The sequence below is a fragment of the Acanthochromis polyacanthus genome, chromosome 4, assembly GCF_021347895.1.
Source record: "Acanthochromis polyacanthus isolate Apoly-LR-REF ecotype Palm Island chromosome 4, KAUST_Apoly_ChrSc, whole genome shotgun sequence".
In the NCBI taxonomy this organism is placed as follows: domain Eukaryota; kingdom Metazoa; phylum Chordata; class Actinopteri; family Pomacentridae; genus Acanthochromis; species Acanthochromis polyacanthus.
In genome coordinates, this window is record NC_067116.1 from 39,144,410 (window position 1) to 39,161,988 (window position 17,579).

Consider the following 17,579-nt stretch of genomic DNA (forward strand, 5'->3'; position numbering starts at 1 on the left):
ACAATATTAATCTTAGATTTTGTTAATCTTCCCAGTTGAATTGCAATATGATTAATCACACGTCAACAAAAAGTTGAAAATCCACAAATATCTTTATACTTTACAGTTCCTGGCTCTGATAAATGATTTAATTTTGGGGAGTTTTTTAAAAAGGCAACACTGTTTCAAGCCCACTGGTATGCTCTGGTGGGTTCAGAAGGTTAATTGTCATTGTAAAAGCCTTTAATTATTCTGATTGTCAACCTGCAGACTAAGCCAAACATGTATCAAATTGTTTACTTATCTTAAATAAGCCTTTCAAAACTCCTTAAAGAGACACAGGTGAAGATGAATAAGACAGAAAGTGATCATCCTCACCTGTGATGAGGACTTTTATGAGTTTACTTTCATCTCTTTTCCTACATTCCAGTAAACCAGTAACCGCTGCTGGCTTTGGTTGAGACAGAGAGGAAGCATCTGTGGTGAAGGCTGATGGAAGAACTAGAAAGAGCAACACAGACAGATGAACAGCAGCTCAAACAATAGAACCATCCATCCATCCATTCTCTATACACCGCTTTATCCTCACTAGGGTCGCGGTGGGCTGAAGTTTATCCCAGCTGACTCGGGCAAGGGCAGGGGACACCCTGGAAAGGTCACAATAAAACTACTGACTTAAAAACATAATAGGTGGAATGTTGTACTGAAGACGATTAATTCCCCTGTTAAGTGGGTTGGAGTGATTATTTCCCATATACATTTTTCTTTGTTCGTAATTTGTACAGATACATACTGTGATGCAATATGATAAGAAAAGAAGTGGTAAAAGACAATGCACAGAGAACCAAGACCTCACAGGACTGCCTGAACCCACAGAGAGTTTAAACTTATTGCATCGTAGACAGTCAGCAGGTTGAGATCTCACCTTGTGTCAGGAGTCGTCTGAGTGAGACGGTGTTTCTTAGCTCCTTCAGTTCTCTCCTCAGCCTTACACACTCGTGTTCTCTGGCTTCTAGCAGCTCCTGAAGGTGCTTTACAAAAACACATTGACATTTTGGATGCCAGGGTCACTGCATATTGTAGCAGATGTTCTCACAATGAGTGCAATAAACACTCAAAAATATTCCTTTGAACATTTTAAACAGCCAGTTTTAACAGCAGTCAGAGCCAGAGGTCCTTTGCAGAAGTACTGGTAATAAATACAATTGTGATTTGCTTGTACTTTACTTCCACTCTGCTACATTTCAGAGGGAACTTTTGCACTTTTTACTCTATTATCTTTATCAGAGAGCTTTAGGTGCTTGCAAGATGAATCGATAATATAACAAGCTTTTAAAATACAATACATTGCTATAGATTAAATCGAAGCTGTACTTTTACTGAAGTAAAGGTTCAGAATATGTCCACCACTTCCTTCCTTTATTATGTACCTGTTAGAATAATTATAAGACAACAACAATCAGGGTTAAATCCCAGATAGCAAACTATGGGTGAATCAATGTTGAATCTATGTTGAGACCTAACGTCGAAATTATACAGAAAGCGCAAGGTTGATAAAATGTTGAGTCAACGTTTGCTTTTCAACCATAAATCACACTTTACCCAGATAGCAAAAGATGTTAAATCAATGTTGAATTAGGGTTAAGAAGGTTGAATTGTGGTTACGGTTGAAGACTGATGGTTGGATCAACGTTGATTCAACAACATTTTGTCAACATTGAAGTTTGTGTTTAAAAGATACCATTGAATCTACATTGTATTTTGGTTTAATTAAAATGTTTGACAGGTCAATGTTTAATTAATGTTGAATCTATGTTTGCAAACATGTAATCTATGTAAGCAAACGTTGACTCAACATTTTATCAACCTTGCGCTTTCTGTATAATTTCGACGTTAGGTCTCAACATAGATTCAACATTGATTCACCCATAGTTTGCTATCTGGGATATTATTAGGAACATTCAGCTAAGTAGAGGAAAATGATGACATAATAATATATATAAATATTTTTAAAAACATCTGTTCTTATTTACTCCAGCGCTACAGACAGCTTGAGTAAATCTCTACCTGTCTATGTGCAGCAGAGGAAGAACCAGAGATGTTTTGATTGAGTTGGCGTCTCAGAGATTCCAGTTCTTCCTCCCGCTGACTGCGTTGGTTACGCAGCTGACTCTCCAGAAACCTGACAGACAGGCAGACAAGTTAATCCATTAAATATAAACTTAAAACTGAAGGGAATTAGTGAGTAAGTAGAGACAGACTGACTTGTTGGCCACTCGTACAGCATCGTAGGCATGGGCCAGATCTTCTCCTTTCATCTTCACTTTGGCCACATCCAGCTTCTCCATCAGCTGGTCCTGTCAACGTGAAGGTCAAGTTTATGATTTCTGTTCGCAAAATGTTTTCTGCACAAATCTCAACTCTTATATCTCCTCACCACTGGTGGCTCGAAGTTCCACGGTGAGAGTCTCATCTCCAGAGAAGGCGACGTCACGCTGACCCTGCGGACCTCCTCCGGGGAAGGGAAGGCAGACGGGAAGGGCGACAGGGAGAGAGGGGTGAGGGACTGGGGTGTGGAGGGGGAGAGAGGCTCCAGGCTCAGACTCTGGGTGGAGTCAGTCCTTTGATGGCCTTTGTTGCGCTGAAGAGGGACAACAAGAAGAGTTTTAGATCAAATGCTACTGAAGTCTGAAGACGTGTGTCTGTAAATGCAGCTGTGAACCTCAGTGAGTAGACTCATGTCCCTGAGGTTGTCGTATCGCTGCTCCAGTCTGGTGAACTCCCTCAAGAGACCCTGGTACTTTCTTCTTTCTTCATCCAACTCTGCACGGAGAGCTGCACTCGCCTGAGACACCGCCTGATGCACACGCTCTGCATATACATGGAAAAGAAGGGAGGAAGATGTAAAGAAGGAATAATTTAGATTGTGTGATGGTGGTGAAATGGAAACCAACCTTCTTGTGCTTTTTCTTGTTCAAGCAACCGAGCAGAGAGTTCCTCTTTCTCTTTGTGAAAGCTGTCTTTTTCTTTCTGCAGTTCTTGCAGCTCCTTAAAGAACAAAAGAAAATGTAAATAAGAAGTTAACGTCTTTTAAATCAGATGTATACAGTAAAAGATAAATGAAGGATCATGTGTCAAGTGTTTCTTGGATTGGGAGACCAACTTGTTTGAGTTGAAGGATCTCTTGAGTGGCTTTCTCCTCAGCTTTTCTCCTTTCCTCCACCTCCTTCTCGCTGATAACTGGAGCAGGAGGAGGTTTCTCCAGTTTCTGGCTCTCTAGTTTCTGTATTGTCGCCCGCAGAGCCTCCAGCTCGGTACTGGTCGCCTCTCGCTCTGTGTTCAGGGTCTCTCTCAAAGCAGCGCTCTCTCTGGCCTGAATGCAAAAAACTTAATCATGTAAATATAAAATGAAACAACATCTTGACCCAGACGTTTTAGAGCTTCTTAAGTTTACATTCATCCACTCTGCAACCCTCACCCACCTCCTGGTCTGCTTTCAACTGCAGCTGCATCAGTTTGACTTCCATGCCCTTATTGAGCTCTCTGAACCTTTCCACTGAGCGAGCCTCGGTCTTTAGTTTCTGCAGCTCTCTCTTGGCCGCCCTGCGTCGAATGCAGCACTGCATGAACACCACCGCCGCACGTATTCGCCTGTATACCTTCCTCGCCAGCCACCCACGGACTCTCGCCTGGAGCAACACAGCGGCCCTCTCTGCCACCAACTGAAGAACAAGAATAAAGCTGGATTTAGAACACGTACAGTTAGCTGCTTATCACGTTAGAGCACTTTCACAAGATAAATGACCAATTTTATAAAGGTGATATTATGTTTAGGCATCATTTTTAAAGGTCTAAACAAGCATGTAAAGAGATGGATAACACCGAATGCTGACCACTCTGTATCTGCGGCGAGCCAGTGTTCCTCTGGTGAAGGCCTGGATGGTGATGGTGGCCTGTCGGATCATGAGGAACAGCTGTCTGACCACCACCATACGATAGGTCTTCTGGATCACTAAGGCTGCCTTGGTGTAGCGCAGAGCAAGAGCCAGTCTGCAGAAACAAATGACAAAGATGAGAATCATGCCATTTTGTGATAAAGTAAGAGACTGCATAGGTATTTATCCTCTTTTCAGTCGCAGTTAGAGCACTGATCCTCTGTGAACAGATCTCAATCAGTCTTGTGCATCTGGACACTCAATTTTACCTCATTCCTATTTACAAAACTGTCAGGTTGCACAGCGATCATAAGTGAACAGATCCTTTCAAGTCCAGTCACAAATTCTCAATTGGATTCAGGTCTGGGCTCCGACTTGACAACTCCAGAACCTTCACCTCGTCGTCTTTAAACCATTATCTATGTAGCTTTGACTACATGATTCAGGTCATTGTCTTGATAGAAAACAAATCTTCCCCTAAGTGGCAGATTGTAGTTCAGGATTCTCTCTACTTTGCTGAACTCATTTTACCATCTACTTTTCCAAAACTACCAGGGCCTGCTGCCGAGAAGCATCCCTATGTTATGATGCTGCCACTACCATGCTCCACAGTGGGGAAGGTGTGTGTGAGATTATGTGTAATGTTTGGTGTCCGCTAAAGATAGCATTTAGTCTGATGACCAGAATGCTCGTCTTCGGTCATCCAACCAAAGAACATTTTTCCAGTTGACTTCAGAATCTCCCACAAGTCTTCTTATCAACTCTGACTGAGATTTTATGTTAGTTTTATTTTTTTTCAACAATGGCTTTCTCTTTGCATCTCTATATCGCTATAACTGGTGAAGAACAGACAACAGATGATGTATGTGCAGTCTGTCCTGTCTCAGTCGCTGAGACTTGTAAATCCTAGCTGTCTTGGTGGCCTCATCCACAAATCTGTGGCACAGTAAATCAGTTTTGTATGAACGTTTTATGCCAATGTATGTCAAATCTAATTCACTGATAATATTGCTCATATTTATAAAAATGTATTAAAGCAGAAACAATTAAATTAACTTTTCTATCCATCAAAAGACAATCATCTTTATACGGACAGTCATATGCAGTCACCAAACTATGAACATGGGAGGACATCAACAGATCTCACGTAATCTAGAAGAGACACATAAATAGACACAGACAACTATCACTTTCTATCCTTACCGTCTGGCTAGAGTTCCTCTGGTGTATCTCTGTATGGTGACAGTGGCCCAGATGATCTTGGTGTATCTGATCCGAGCCAGCCATCCTCTGACCTGACTCTGGATGATCACAGCGGCACTTCGCAGCCTCTCAGCTCTCAGCCTCTCCAGAAGAGCCACCTGACCAGCCCGGAAAAACACTTTGGTCTTTCCAAAGCAGTACTGGTCTGGGTCTGGGATGAGCTGAGGCAGGTTCTGTCTGCAGGAGGCCTGAGCATGGTCCTGGTTCTGAGCTCCTCGGAGCAAAACACGATACCTGCTGAAGAACTCCTCATATGTCCACCTGCATACACAGATTTAGTAGAGACAGAAACAGTGAGAAATTTCTATTCAGATTGGTTTTAGTCAGTCAAGTATACATAAAATGCTTTTCCTTGCGCTTTATTTGCTCACTTTTAAATCAGAATAACATGTTACCCATACGGAACTGTTGTGATTTCACGAGACTTTGTCATCTGAGACTTACAGATATCCTCCTTTCTACGACTTTCAGGGCTCTACACAGTTCTCATAATATACTAAAATTTTGTAGAGAGTAAGGTGAAAGTCTAGGAGGTGCTAAGTACCTTGTTGGATAACCTGCAGCGCTGATACGAATTGTCTCCAACACCCCACAGGCTCTCAGCTGCTGCACCGTCCTCTTAGGGTCAAACCTGAAAAGGAAAACAACCAGATTAGTGTATCAGAACTTTGCTTTTATTTCTTTCCTCTTCCAGTGACCATGCATTTTAGATATATCTGCTGTCTCTGTACAAAAAACTGTGATTAAAGTATTTCACAGTAGTTCCAGTAGCTTCACCTGCAGCAGCTCCAACAGTAACATGATGCCGAGACATGGATGCATTACTGTTAGCAATCTAATCATGTCATATAATCAGTCAGAGCCAAACCAGAACAGAAAGGTAGCATTTTTTATGCAGGACTTTTTCTTGTGCAGTATTTTTGTGTTGCTGTATTGGTACTTTCATTTAAGTAAAGGAACTGAATATTTCATCCAATACTGGTTTTACTGTTATGTTATCAGTGTAAACATAAAACTGCAACAAGCAGGGATTAAATGATTATAAGGAATTCTCAGTGGAAGGCAGTGATGCATAATTAATATATGTAATTTTTTTTAATGCTGAAACAAAGGGTTCAGTTCTAAGCTCACTTGTAATCATGTATTTATACAAGTATTGTGACTTATTGACCTTTTATTGTGACTTATTGTCTTCTTATTGTGACCTAGTGTTATTTTATTGTGAACGACTGTCTTTTTATTACGACTTATTGTCTTTCTATGATGACCAATTGTCCTATGTTTTATTGTATGTTTCACTGTTATGTTTTCTTTGTGCACTTTTTGCAATGTGCTTTTATTGTGACGTATTGTTTTATGTATCACTGTTATGTCTTTTTTTTCCTTACGGACTGGGGATGTAAATTAGTATTGTGCTATAATCCGGCATATTTACGGCCATTTCTGAACAAATGGGCGTTCATTAATGTGCACTGTTGCTATGAAATAAAGAAATAGATTAAATTAAATTAATATTCATCTATTCGTAGTAATTTAAATGTGTATTTATTTTTAGATAAATGTGTATTTCATTTCAATGTGATGTGCATTTGTGTTAAAAATTATTACTTATCTGTATCGCACTTTAAAAAACAAAGTTCCAAAGTGATTTACATTGACAGAAATGTCAATTCAAACAAATAATGAAATCAAATTCAAACAACAAGATCCTAACTTTGCAATGTAACAGCAAAAACTATAAATATGTAGATTAAGTAAAGATTTTTTTACTATTCTTTGATACAACAGTCAGTATGTCTTTGTCCACATATCAAATGTAGAGTTTCTGATGTGATCTAGAAGAATTACATAAGGTTTAATTTGTTGAACCATTTAAAATAAATTGTCTGAGTTATAGCGTTTTTTTCCACAACAGCAGTAAAACACACCAAAACAATAAAAAGCTGTGAAGTTAAGTCAAATGAGGACATACACAAAAGGCTCTTTGAGATCGTTGGGTTTAATACAGCGGACGTAGTGAGGAGTCGTGCTGTTGAGAGTGTCCATTAACATCTGTAAAGACTGACGGAACTGAAAGACACCCAGGACCACAAAGCATAGTGTTGAAAATGGACGTAAACTGTACATTTAAATGAATGAAACCACTTGAAGACAGAATAAACACTACACCTGGAAGCCCACAGTCAGTCTATGTTCCCTGGTGGCTCTTTTGCCTGAACGAACGCTTCCATTGGACACAGACGACACGTTTCCCTGCTGTTGGAACAACTCAGCCACCAGCTCAGACTGATGCAAGTTTGTAACGCACAAATTAGTTATTTAGAAATCATACATTAATCTGTGAGACTCTTCTATTTAGCACATATTTACCTGACTCGCTTTGAGGATGTTAATCAGCTCCTCAAAGACTGTATCTCTGTTCTTGTCTAGAAAGCCTTCACATTCATATTGCACCTGATGGAAAGAAAACAATCTCAATACAGACACTGAGGAGAATTACAAAATCACATTGGAGCTAAATACGGGATGCCACTCACCGTGTCAGCAAAGTGCAAGATGATGAAGGCGCTGTTGGACAGTCGAGGTTTCCTAAAGTGAGGATGAGGTTTGCTGGTCAGGTGTTGATCATATAATTTACGAACCCAGTTTTCATCTGAGCCTTTGGGCATCTGGATAATTCACAGAGAAGTAATTATCACAGAGAAAACACAAACCTCGATATGAGTAGACACAGGCCAAAAAAAGAGATATACCAGACAGCAGGTAAAAATAAGACTACAGACTGACCCTGCACTCCTCGTCCAACAGATCAAACATGCCCAGTTGTCCCTCTATGAGATTGATGCACTGCTGATTATCACTGAACTCAATTCTGTTCCAGGCCAGCTCCTCCCGGACATACTCCTCCTGCTCCAAATGGAACACATGCTGCAGAAAAGAAACACAAAACTGAAATGTAAAAGTTGAAAATCAAAAGTGAAGTTCAAGCAGGCAGATGACCTGATCATCCTCGTGATAAAGAAACCAAGACAGAGCAAATCCTCCTTCTGCTGACAGCAACTTTGAGAAGATACTGTAAGATTTTGGAAACTTTATATCACAGAAGTTATAGTGCAGTCTAGGAGAGAAAGTCTTGAATCTAATGCTTATTTCTATAGAAAAAGGTATGTACAATGAAGCAATGCTTCTTTGCAATGATAATCCATAGATTGGTCTTTAAAATACTTATAAATCAACAATATATACATACAATAATACAAATAAAACAGCATAGCAAATAAATAATGCACACAACACAAACTGTAGCAAAAAAATAAGAAAGGAAAATGTACAGAATAGCAAGTTTTTTATTCTAGACATAAAGGAAAGGAGAGACATGTAAATCAGGCGGTGAGCCGGAAAAAATACAAAAACTACAAAGACAGCACAGATGAGAACAGATGGAAGACTAGAAAAGCTCTCAGAGACTACAGGACTCCACCAAGGCTGCTCAGCTGACGTATCATTTCAGACAGATGAAATCTTTATTAAAAAATGACAGGAAAGCAGGGATGACCTGCAGTAAAAGGCCATGAGCTGGAATCAAACCTTTGTCTCTGACGTAGTCTTGTGTATGAGTCGCCTTCTCAACCAGTTGAGCTACCTGGGAAAATTTTCTACTTCTTGGACGACATACTAAACTATGATGTTCATGGTTATTATTTTGGAACGATGACGTTTTAGTGACATTTTGGACGACACACTAAACTATGACATTTTATCCACATTTTAGATGACAGACTTAACTATGACATTTTTTTCCACATTTAGGATGACAAACTAAATTACAACGTTGTTGATTTTATACAATAGGTAACTAGAGAAGAAGAAAAGAAGCAGGAATGACCTGCAGTTAATGGCTGTGAGCAGGAATTGAACCTGTATCCAAGCTATGACGTTTCAATGACATGTCGACAAACTAAACTATGCAGTTTTGTCCTAAAAAAACGCCATACTACACTATGTCGAAAAAAAAGCCATTTTTTCAACATATCGTAATAACATGCCATAAGATGAAATAATGTAAAGTAGGCCGTAAAAAACTATGACGTTTTTGTCCATTTTCGGCCAAAAAATTTTGTTTTGTGCATTTCCCGATGACATACTAAACTATAACATTTCTTTCCATTTTTGGACGACATACGAAACTATGATGTTTCTTATCCATTTTTGGTCGACATACTAAACTATGACATTTTTTGTCCATTTTCCGACGACATAAACTATGATATTTGTGTCCGTTTACGGATGACATACATACATACTATGACGCTTTTTGTTCATTTTCGGACGATATACTAAACTATGATGTTTTTTGTCCATTTTCCGACGACATACTAAACTATGACTTTTTTTGTCCATTTTCGGACGGCATACTAAACAATGATGTTTTTTGTCCATTTTTGGACGATATACTAAACTATGACGTTTTTTGTCAATTTTCGGACGACATACTAAACTATGACGTTTTTGTCCATTTTCGGACGACATACTAAACGATGATTTTTGTCCATTTTCGGACGACACACTAAACTATGATGTTTGTTGTCCATTTTCGGACGGCATATTAAACGATGATGTTTCTTATCCATTTTTGGTCGACATACTAAACTATGACGTTTTTTGTCCATTTTCCAACCACATACTTTAGTATGTGATGTTTGTAGTTTATGTGATGTTTTCTGTCCATTTTCGGATGACATACTAAACTATGACATTTTTGTCCATTTTCTAATGACATACTTAACTATGACGTTTTTGTACATTTTTGGATGACCTACTAAACTATGACGTTTTTTGTCCATTTTCCAACCACATACTAAACTATGACGTTTCTTGCCCATTTTCGGACGACATACTTAACTATGACGTTTTTGTACATTTTTGGATGACCTACTAAACTATGACGTTTTTTGTCCATTTTCTGAGGACATAATGAACTATGAGGTTTTTTGTCCATTTTAGGATGACATACTAAATTATGACGTTTTTGTCCATTTTCGGACGGCATATTAAACAATGATGTTTCTTATCCATTTTTGGTCAACATACTAAACTATGACGTTGTTTTGTCCATTGTCGGACGACATACTAAACTATGACGTTTTTTGTCCATTTTTGGACGACATACTAAACCATGACATTTTTTGTCCATTTTCGGACAGCAAATTAAACAATGATGTTTCTTATCCGGGCTGCTCAGTGGCGTAGTGATTAGCACTTTCGCCTTGCAGCAAGAAGATCCCTGGTTCGAATCCCGGTCTGGGCCTGGGATCTTTCTGCATGGAGTTTGCATGTTCTCCCTGAGCATGCGTGGGTTTTCTCCGGGCACTCCGGCTTCCTCCCACAGTCCAAAAACATGCTGAGGTTCATTGAGTACTCTAAATTGTCCGTAGGTGTGAATGCGAGTGTGATTGTTCGTCTGTGTATGTAGCCCTGTGACAGACTGGCGACCTGTCCTGGGTGTCCCCTGCCTTCGCCCGAGTCAGCTGGGATAGGCTCCAGCACCCCCCGCGACCCTAATGAGGATAAAGCGGTGTATAGAGGATGGATGGATGGATGTTTCTTATCCATTTTTGGTCGACATACTAAACTATGATGTTTTTTTGTCCATTTTATGACCACATACTAAACTATGACGTTTTTTGTCCATTTTCGGACAGCATACTAAGCAATGACCGTATAGCTCATCGGGTTAAGTGGGTGACCCATGTACAGAGGATGGTCTCCGATGCAGTGGACAGGGTTTGATTCCTGCTCACGGCCCTCTGCCTAATGTCTCCTTCTCCCTTGTGTTCTGTTTGCCTTCACTGTGACTATCTAATAAAGTGAAAAGTACTCATTGGAAAAAAAAATCATCCATTTTCGGATGACATACTAAACAATGATGTTTTTTCCATTTTAGGACGACATACTAAACTATGACGTTTTTTGTCCATTTTCGGACGACATACTAAACTATGACGTTTTTTGTCCATTTTCGGACGACATACTAAACTATGACGTTTTTTGTCCATTTTCAGACGACATACCAAAATATGACGTTTTTTTCCATTTTCGGAGGACATACTGAACTATGACATTTTTTGTCCATTTTCAGACGGCATATTAAACAATGATGTTTCTTATCCATTTTTAGTCAACCTACTAAAATATGATGTTTTTTTGTCCATTTTCCGACCACATACTAAACTATGACGTTTGTTGTCCATTTTCCGACGGCATACTAAACTATGACCGTTTTTGTCCATTTTCGGGCGACATACTAAACTATGACGTTTTTGTCCATTTTCAGACAACATACTAAACTATGACGTTTTATGTCCATTTTCGGGCGACATACTAAACTATGACGTTTTTTTGTCCATTTTCGGATGACATACTAAACTATGACATTTCTTGTCCATTTTCGGACGGCATACTAAACAATGACGTTTCTTGTCCATTTTTGGACGACATACTAAACTACGACGTTTTTTGTCCATTTTTGGATGACATACTAAACTATGACGTTTTTTGTCCATTTTAGGACAACATACTAAACTATGACGTTTTTATCCATTTTCGGATGACATACTAAACAATGAAGTTTTTTGTCCATTTTTAGATGACATACTAAACTATGACCTTTTCTGCCCATTTTCCAATGATAAACTAAACTATGACGTTTTTTCCATTTTAGGACGACATACTAAACTATCACGCATTTTGTCCATTTTCGGACGGCATACTAAACTATGACGTTTTTTTGTCCATTTTCGGGCGACATACTAAACTATGACGTTTTTTTGTCCATTTTCGGATGACATACTAAACTATGACATTTCTGGTCCATTTTCGGACGGCATACTAAACAATGACATTTTTGTCCATTTTCGGACGACATACTAAACTATGACGTTTTTGTCTATTTTCGGACGACATACTAAACTATGACCTTTTTTGCCCATTTTCCAATGACATACTAAACTATGACGTTTTTTGTCAATTTTAGGATGACATACTAAACTATGACGTTTTTTGTCCATTTTTGGATGACATACTAAACTATGACGTTTTTTGTCCATTTTCGGACAACATACTAAACTATGACGTTTTTATCCATTTTCGGATGACATACTAAACAATGAAGTTTTTTGTCCATTTTTAGATGACATACTAAACTATGACCTTTTCTGCCCATTTTCCAATGACATACTAAACTATGACGTTTTTTCCATTTTAGGAGGACATACTAAACTATCACGCATTTTGTCGATTTTCGGACGACATACTGAACTATGACGTTTTTTGTCCATTTTCGGACGACATACTAAACTATGACGTTTTTTGTCCATTTTCGGACGGCATATTAAACAATGATGTTTCTTATCTATTTTAAGTCAACATACTAAACTATGATGTTTTTTTGTCCATTTTCCGACCACATACTAAACTATGACGTTTTATGTCCATTTTCCGACGGCACACTAAACTATGACCGTTTTTGTCCATTTTCGGGCAACATACTAAACTATGACGTTTTTGTCCATTTTCAGACGACATACTAAACTATGACGTTTTTTTGTCCATTTTCGGATGACATACTAAACTATGACATTTCTTGTCCATTTTCGTACGGCATACTAAACTATGACGTTTTTGTCTATTTTCGGACGACATACGAAACTATGACCTTTTTTGCCTATTTTCCAATGACATACTAAACTATGACTTTTTTGTCCATTTTAGGACGACATACTTTAGTACAGACTAAACTATGACGCATTTTGTCCATTTTTGGACGACATACTAAACTATGACGTTTTTTGTCAATTTTAGGACGGCATATTAAACAATGATGTTTCTTATCCATTTTTGGTCAACATACTAAACTATGACGTTTTTTGTCCATTTTTGGATGACATACTAAACTATGACGTTTTTTGTCCATTTTCGGACGGCATATTAAACAATGATGTTTCTTATCCATTTTTGGTCAACATACTAAACTATGATGGTTTTTTGTCCATTTTCCGACCACATACGAAACTATGACGATTTTTGTCCATTTTCCGACGACATACTAAACTATGACGTTTTTTGTCCATTTTCGTGCGACATACTAAACTATGACGTTTTTGTCCATTTTCGGACGACATACTAAACTATGACCTTTTTTGCCCATTTTCCAAAGACATACTAAACTATGACGTTTTTTGTCCATTTTTGGATGACATACTAAACTATGACGTTTTTTGTCCATTTTCGGACGACATATTAAACTATGACGTTTTTATCCATTTTCGGACGACATACTCAACCATGACATTTTTTGTCCATTTTCGGACGGCATATTAAACAATGATGTTTCTTGTCCATTTTTGGTCAACATACTGAACTATGATGTTTTTTTGTCCATTTTCCGACCACATACGAAACTATGATGTTTTTTGTCCATTTTCGGACGACATACTAAACTATGACGTTTTTTGTCCATTTTCGGACGACATACTAAACCATGACATTTTTTGTCCATTTTCGGACGGCAAATTAAACAATGACGTTTCTTATCCATTTTTGGTCGACATACTAAACTATGATTTTTTTGTCCATTTTCGGGCGACATACTAAACTATGACGTTTTTGTCCATTTTCAGACGACATACTAAACTATGACGTTTTTTTGTCCATTTTCGGACGACATACTAAACTATGACATTTCTTGTCCATTTTCGGACGGCATACTAAACAATGACGTTTCTTGTCCATTTTCGGACGCCATGCTAAACTATGACGTTTTTTGTCCATTTTTAGATGACATACTAAACTATGACCTTTTTTGCCCATTTTCCAATGAAATACTAAACTATGACGTTTTTTGTCCATTTTCGGACGGCATATTAAACAATGATGTTTCTTATCCATTTTTGGTCAACATACTAAACTATGATGGTTTTTTGTCCATTTTCCGACCACATACTAAGCTATGACGTTTTTTGTCCATTTTCAGACGACATACTAAACTATGACTTTTTTTCCATTTTCGGACGACATACTAAACTATGACATTTTTTGTCCATTGTCGGACGGCATTTTAAACAATGATGTTTCTTATCCATTTTTAGTGAACATACTAAACTATGACGTTTTTTGTCCATTTTCCAACGACATACTAAACTATGACGTTTTTGTCCATTTTCAGATGACATACTAAACTATGACATTTTTTGTCCATTTTCGGACGACATACTCAACAATGACCATATAGCTCATTGGGTTAAGTGCATGATCCATGTACAGGGGCTGGTCTCCGACGCAGTGGCCAGGGTTTGATTCCTGCTCACGGCCCTCTGCCTAGTGTCTCCTTCTCCCTTATATTCTGTTTGCCTTCACCGTGACTATCTAATAAAGTGAAAAGTATTCATTGAAATAAAAAATCATCCATTTTTGGATGACATACTAAACTATGACATTTTTGTCCATTTTCAGACGACATACTAAATTATGACCTTTGTTGCCCATTTTCCAATGACATACTAAACTGTGACGTTTTTTGTCCATTTTAGGACAACATACTGAACTATCACGCATTTTGTCCATTTTCGGACGACATACTAAACTATGACGTTTTTTGTCCATTTTCAGATGACATACTAAACTATGATGTTTTTTGTCCATTTTCGAGCAAGAAATTATGTTTTTTGTCCATTGTCGGACGGCATACTAAACTGTGATGTTTTTGTTCATTTTCAGACGACATACTAAACTATGACATTTTTGTCTGTTTATGGATGACATGCAATAAATACTATGACGCTTTTTGTCAATTTTCGGATGACATACTAAACTATGATTTTTTTGTCGATTTTTCTACGACATACTAAACTGTGACGTCTTTTGTCCATTTTTGGACAACATACTAAACTATGACGTTTTTGTCCGTTTTCGGACGACATACTAAACTATGACCTTTTTTGCCCATTTTCCAATGACATACTAAACTATGACGTTTTTTGTCCATTTTAGGACAACATACTAAACTATCACGCATTTTGTCCATTTTCGGACGACATACTAAACTATGACGTTTTTGTCCATTTTCGGACGACATACTAAACTATGACCTTTTTTGCCCATTTTCCAAAGACATACTAAACTATGACGTTTTTGTCCATTTTTGGACGACATACTAAACTATGACGTTTTTGTCCATTTTCGGACGACATACTAAACTATGACCTTTTTTGCCCATTTTCCAAAGACATACTAAACTATGACGTTTTTTGTCCATTTTTGGATGACATACTAAACTATGACGTTTTTTGTCCATTTTCGGACGACATATTAAACTATGACGTTTTTATCCATTTTCGGACGACATACTCAACCATGACATTTTTTGTCCATTTTCGGACGGCATATTAAACAATGATGTTTCTTGTCCATTTTTGGTCAACATACTAAACTATGATGTTTTTTGTCCATTTTCCGACCACATACGAAACTATGATGTTTTTTGTCCATTTTCGGACGACATACTAAACTATGACGTTTTTTGTCCATTTTCGGACGACATACTAAACCATGACATTTTTTGTCCATTTTCGGACGGCAAATTAAACAATGACGTTTCTTATCCATTTTTGGTCGACATACTAAACTATGATGTTTTTTGTCCATTTTCCGACCACATACTAAACTATGATTTTTTTTGTCCATTTTCGGGCGACATACTAAACTATGACGTTTTTGTCCATTTTCAGACGACATACTAAACTATGACGTTTTTTTGTCCATTTTCGGACGACATACTAAACTATGACATTTCTTGTCCATTTTCGGACGGCATACTAAACAATGACGTTTCTTGTCCATTTTCGGACGCCATGCTAAACTATGACGTTTTTTGTCCATTTTTAGATGACATACTAAACTATGACCTTTTTGCCCATTTTCCAATGAAATACTAAACTATGACGTTTTTTGTCCATTTTCGGACGGCATATTAAACAATGATGTTTCTTATCCATTTTTGGTCAACATACTAAACTATGATGGTTTTTTGTCCATTTTCCGACCACATACTAAGCTATGACGTTTTTTGTCCATTTTCAGACGACATACTAAACTATGACTTTTTTTCCATTTTCGGACGACATACTAAACTATGACATTTTTTGTCCATTGTCGGACGGCATTTTAAACAATGATGTTTCTTATCCATTTTTAGTGAACATACTAAACTATGACGTTTTTGTCCATTTTCCAACGACATACTAAACTATGACGTTTTTGTCCATTTTCAGATGACATACTAAACTATGACATTTTTTGTCCATTTTCGGACGACATACTCAACAATGACCATATAGCTCATTGGGTTAAGTGCATGATCCATGTACAGGGGCTGGTCTCCGACGCAGTGGCCAGGGTTTGATTCCTGCTCACGGCCCTCTGCCTAGTGTCTCCTTCTCCCTTATATTCTGTTTGCCTTCACCGTGACTATCTAATAAAGTGAAAAGTATTCATTGAAATAAAAAATCATCCATTTTTGGATGACATACTAAACTATGACATTTTTGTCCATTTTCAGACGACATACTAAATTATGACCTTTGTTGCCCATTTTCCAATGACATACTAAACTGTGACGTTTTTTGTCCATTTTAGGACAACATACTGAACTATCACGCATTTTGTCCATTTTCGGACGACATACTAAACTATGACGTTTTTTGTCCATTTTCAGATGACATACTAAACTATGACTTTTTTTCCATTTTCGGACGACATACTAAACGATGACATTTTTCGTCCATTGTCGGACGGCATATTAAACAATGATGTTTCTTATCCATTTTTAGTCAACATACTAAACTATGATGTTTTGTTGTCCATTTTCCGACCACATACTAAACTGTGACGTTTTTTGTCCATTTTCCGACGACATACTAAACTATGACGTTTTTTGTCCATTTTCGGACGACATACTAAACTATGACCTTTTTTGCCCATTTTTGGATGACATACTAAACTATGACATTTTTCGTCCATTGTCGGACGGCATATTAAACAATGATGTTTCTTATCCATTTTTAGTCAACATACTAAACTATGATGTTTTGTTGTCCATTTTCCGACCACATACTAAACTATGACGTTTTTTGTCCATTTTCCAACCACATACTAAACTATGACGTTTTTTGTCCATTTTCGGACGACATACTAAACTATGACCTTTTTTGCCCATTTTCGGATGACATACTAAACTATGACCTTTTTTGCCCATTTTCCAATGACATACTAAACTATGACGTTTTTTGTCCATTTTAGGACAACATACTAAACTATCACGCATTTTGTCCATTTTCGGACGACATA

The 17,579-nt window shown here is 37.7% G+C and overlaps 1 protein-coding gene across 1 annotated transcript in view; it reads right to left on the minus strand.

The window, feature by feature from the left end:
• Positions 1-17,579, minus strand: part of si:dkey-110c1.10 (unconventional myosin-Vb) — a 40,414-nt gene that overhangs the window by 5,707 nt on the left and 17,128 nt on the right. Inside the window, exons 12-28 of the mRNA XM_022191262.2 lie at positions 7,965-8,105; positions 7,715-7,846; positions 7,548-7,631; positions 7,347-7,463; positions 7,150-7,247; positions 5,722-5,808; positions 5,118-5,438; positions 3,873-4,029; positions 3,462-3,701; positions 3,143-3,352; positions 2,934-3,027; positions 2,702-2,850; positions 2,417-2,620; positions 2,245-2,336; positions 2,047-2,161; positions 905-1,010; positions 358-480 (exon numbers count right to left, since the gene is read on the minus strand). Of these exons, the coding sequence (XP_022046954.2) occupies positions 358-480; positions 905-1,010; positions 2,047-2,161; positions 2,245-2,336; positions 2,417-2,620; positions 2,702-2,850; positions 2,934-3,027; positions 3,143-3,352; positions 3,462-3,701; positions 3,873-4,029; positions 5,118-5,438; positions 5,722-5,808; positions 7,150-7,247; positions 7,347-7,463; positions 7,548-7,631; positions 7,715-7,846; positions 7,965-8,105 (2,470 nt within the window). The remainder of the gene's footprint in view (positions 1-357; positions 481-904; positions 1,011-2,046; positions 2,162-2,244; positions 2,337-2,416; positions 2,621-2,701; positions 2,851-2,933; positions 3,028-3,142; positions 3,353-3,461; positions 3,702-3,872; positions 4,030-5,117; positions 5,439-5,721; positions 5,809-7,149; positions 7,248-7,346; positions 7,464-7,547; positions 7,632-7,714; positions 7,847-7,964; positions 8,106-17,579) is intronic.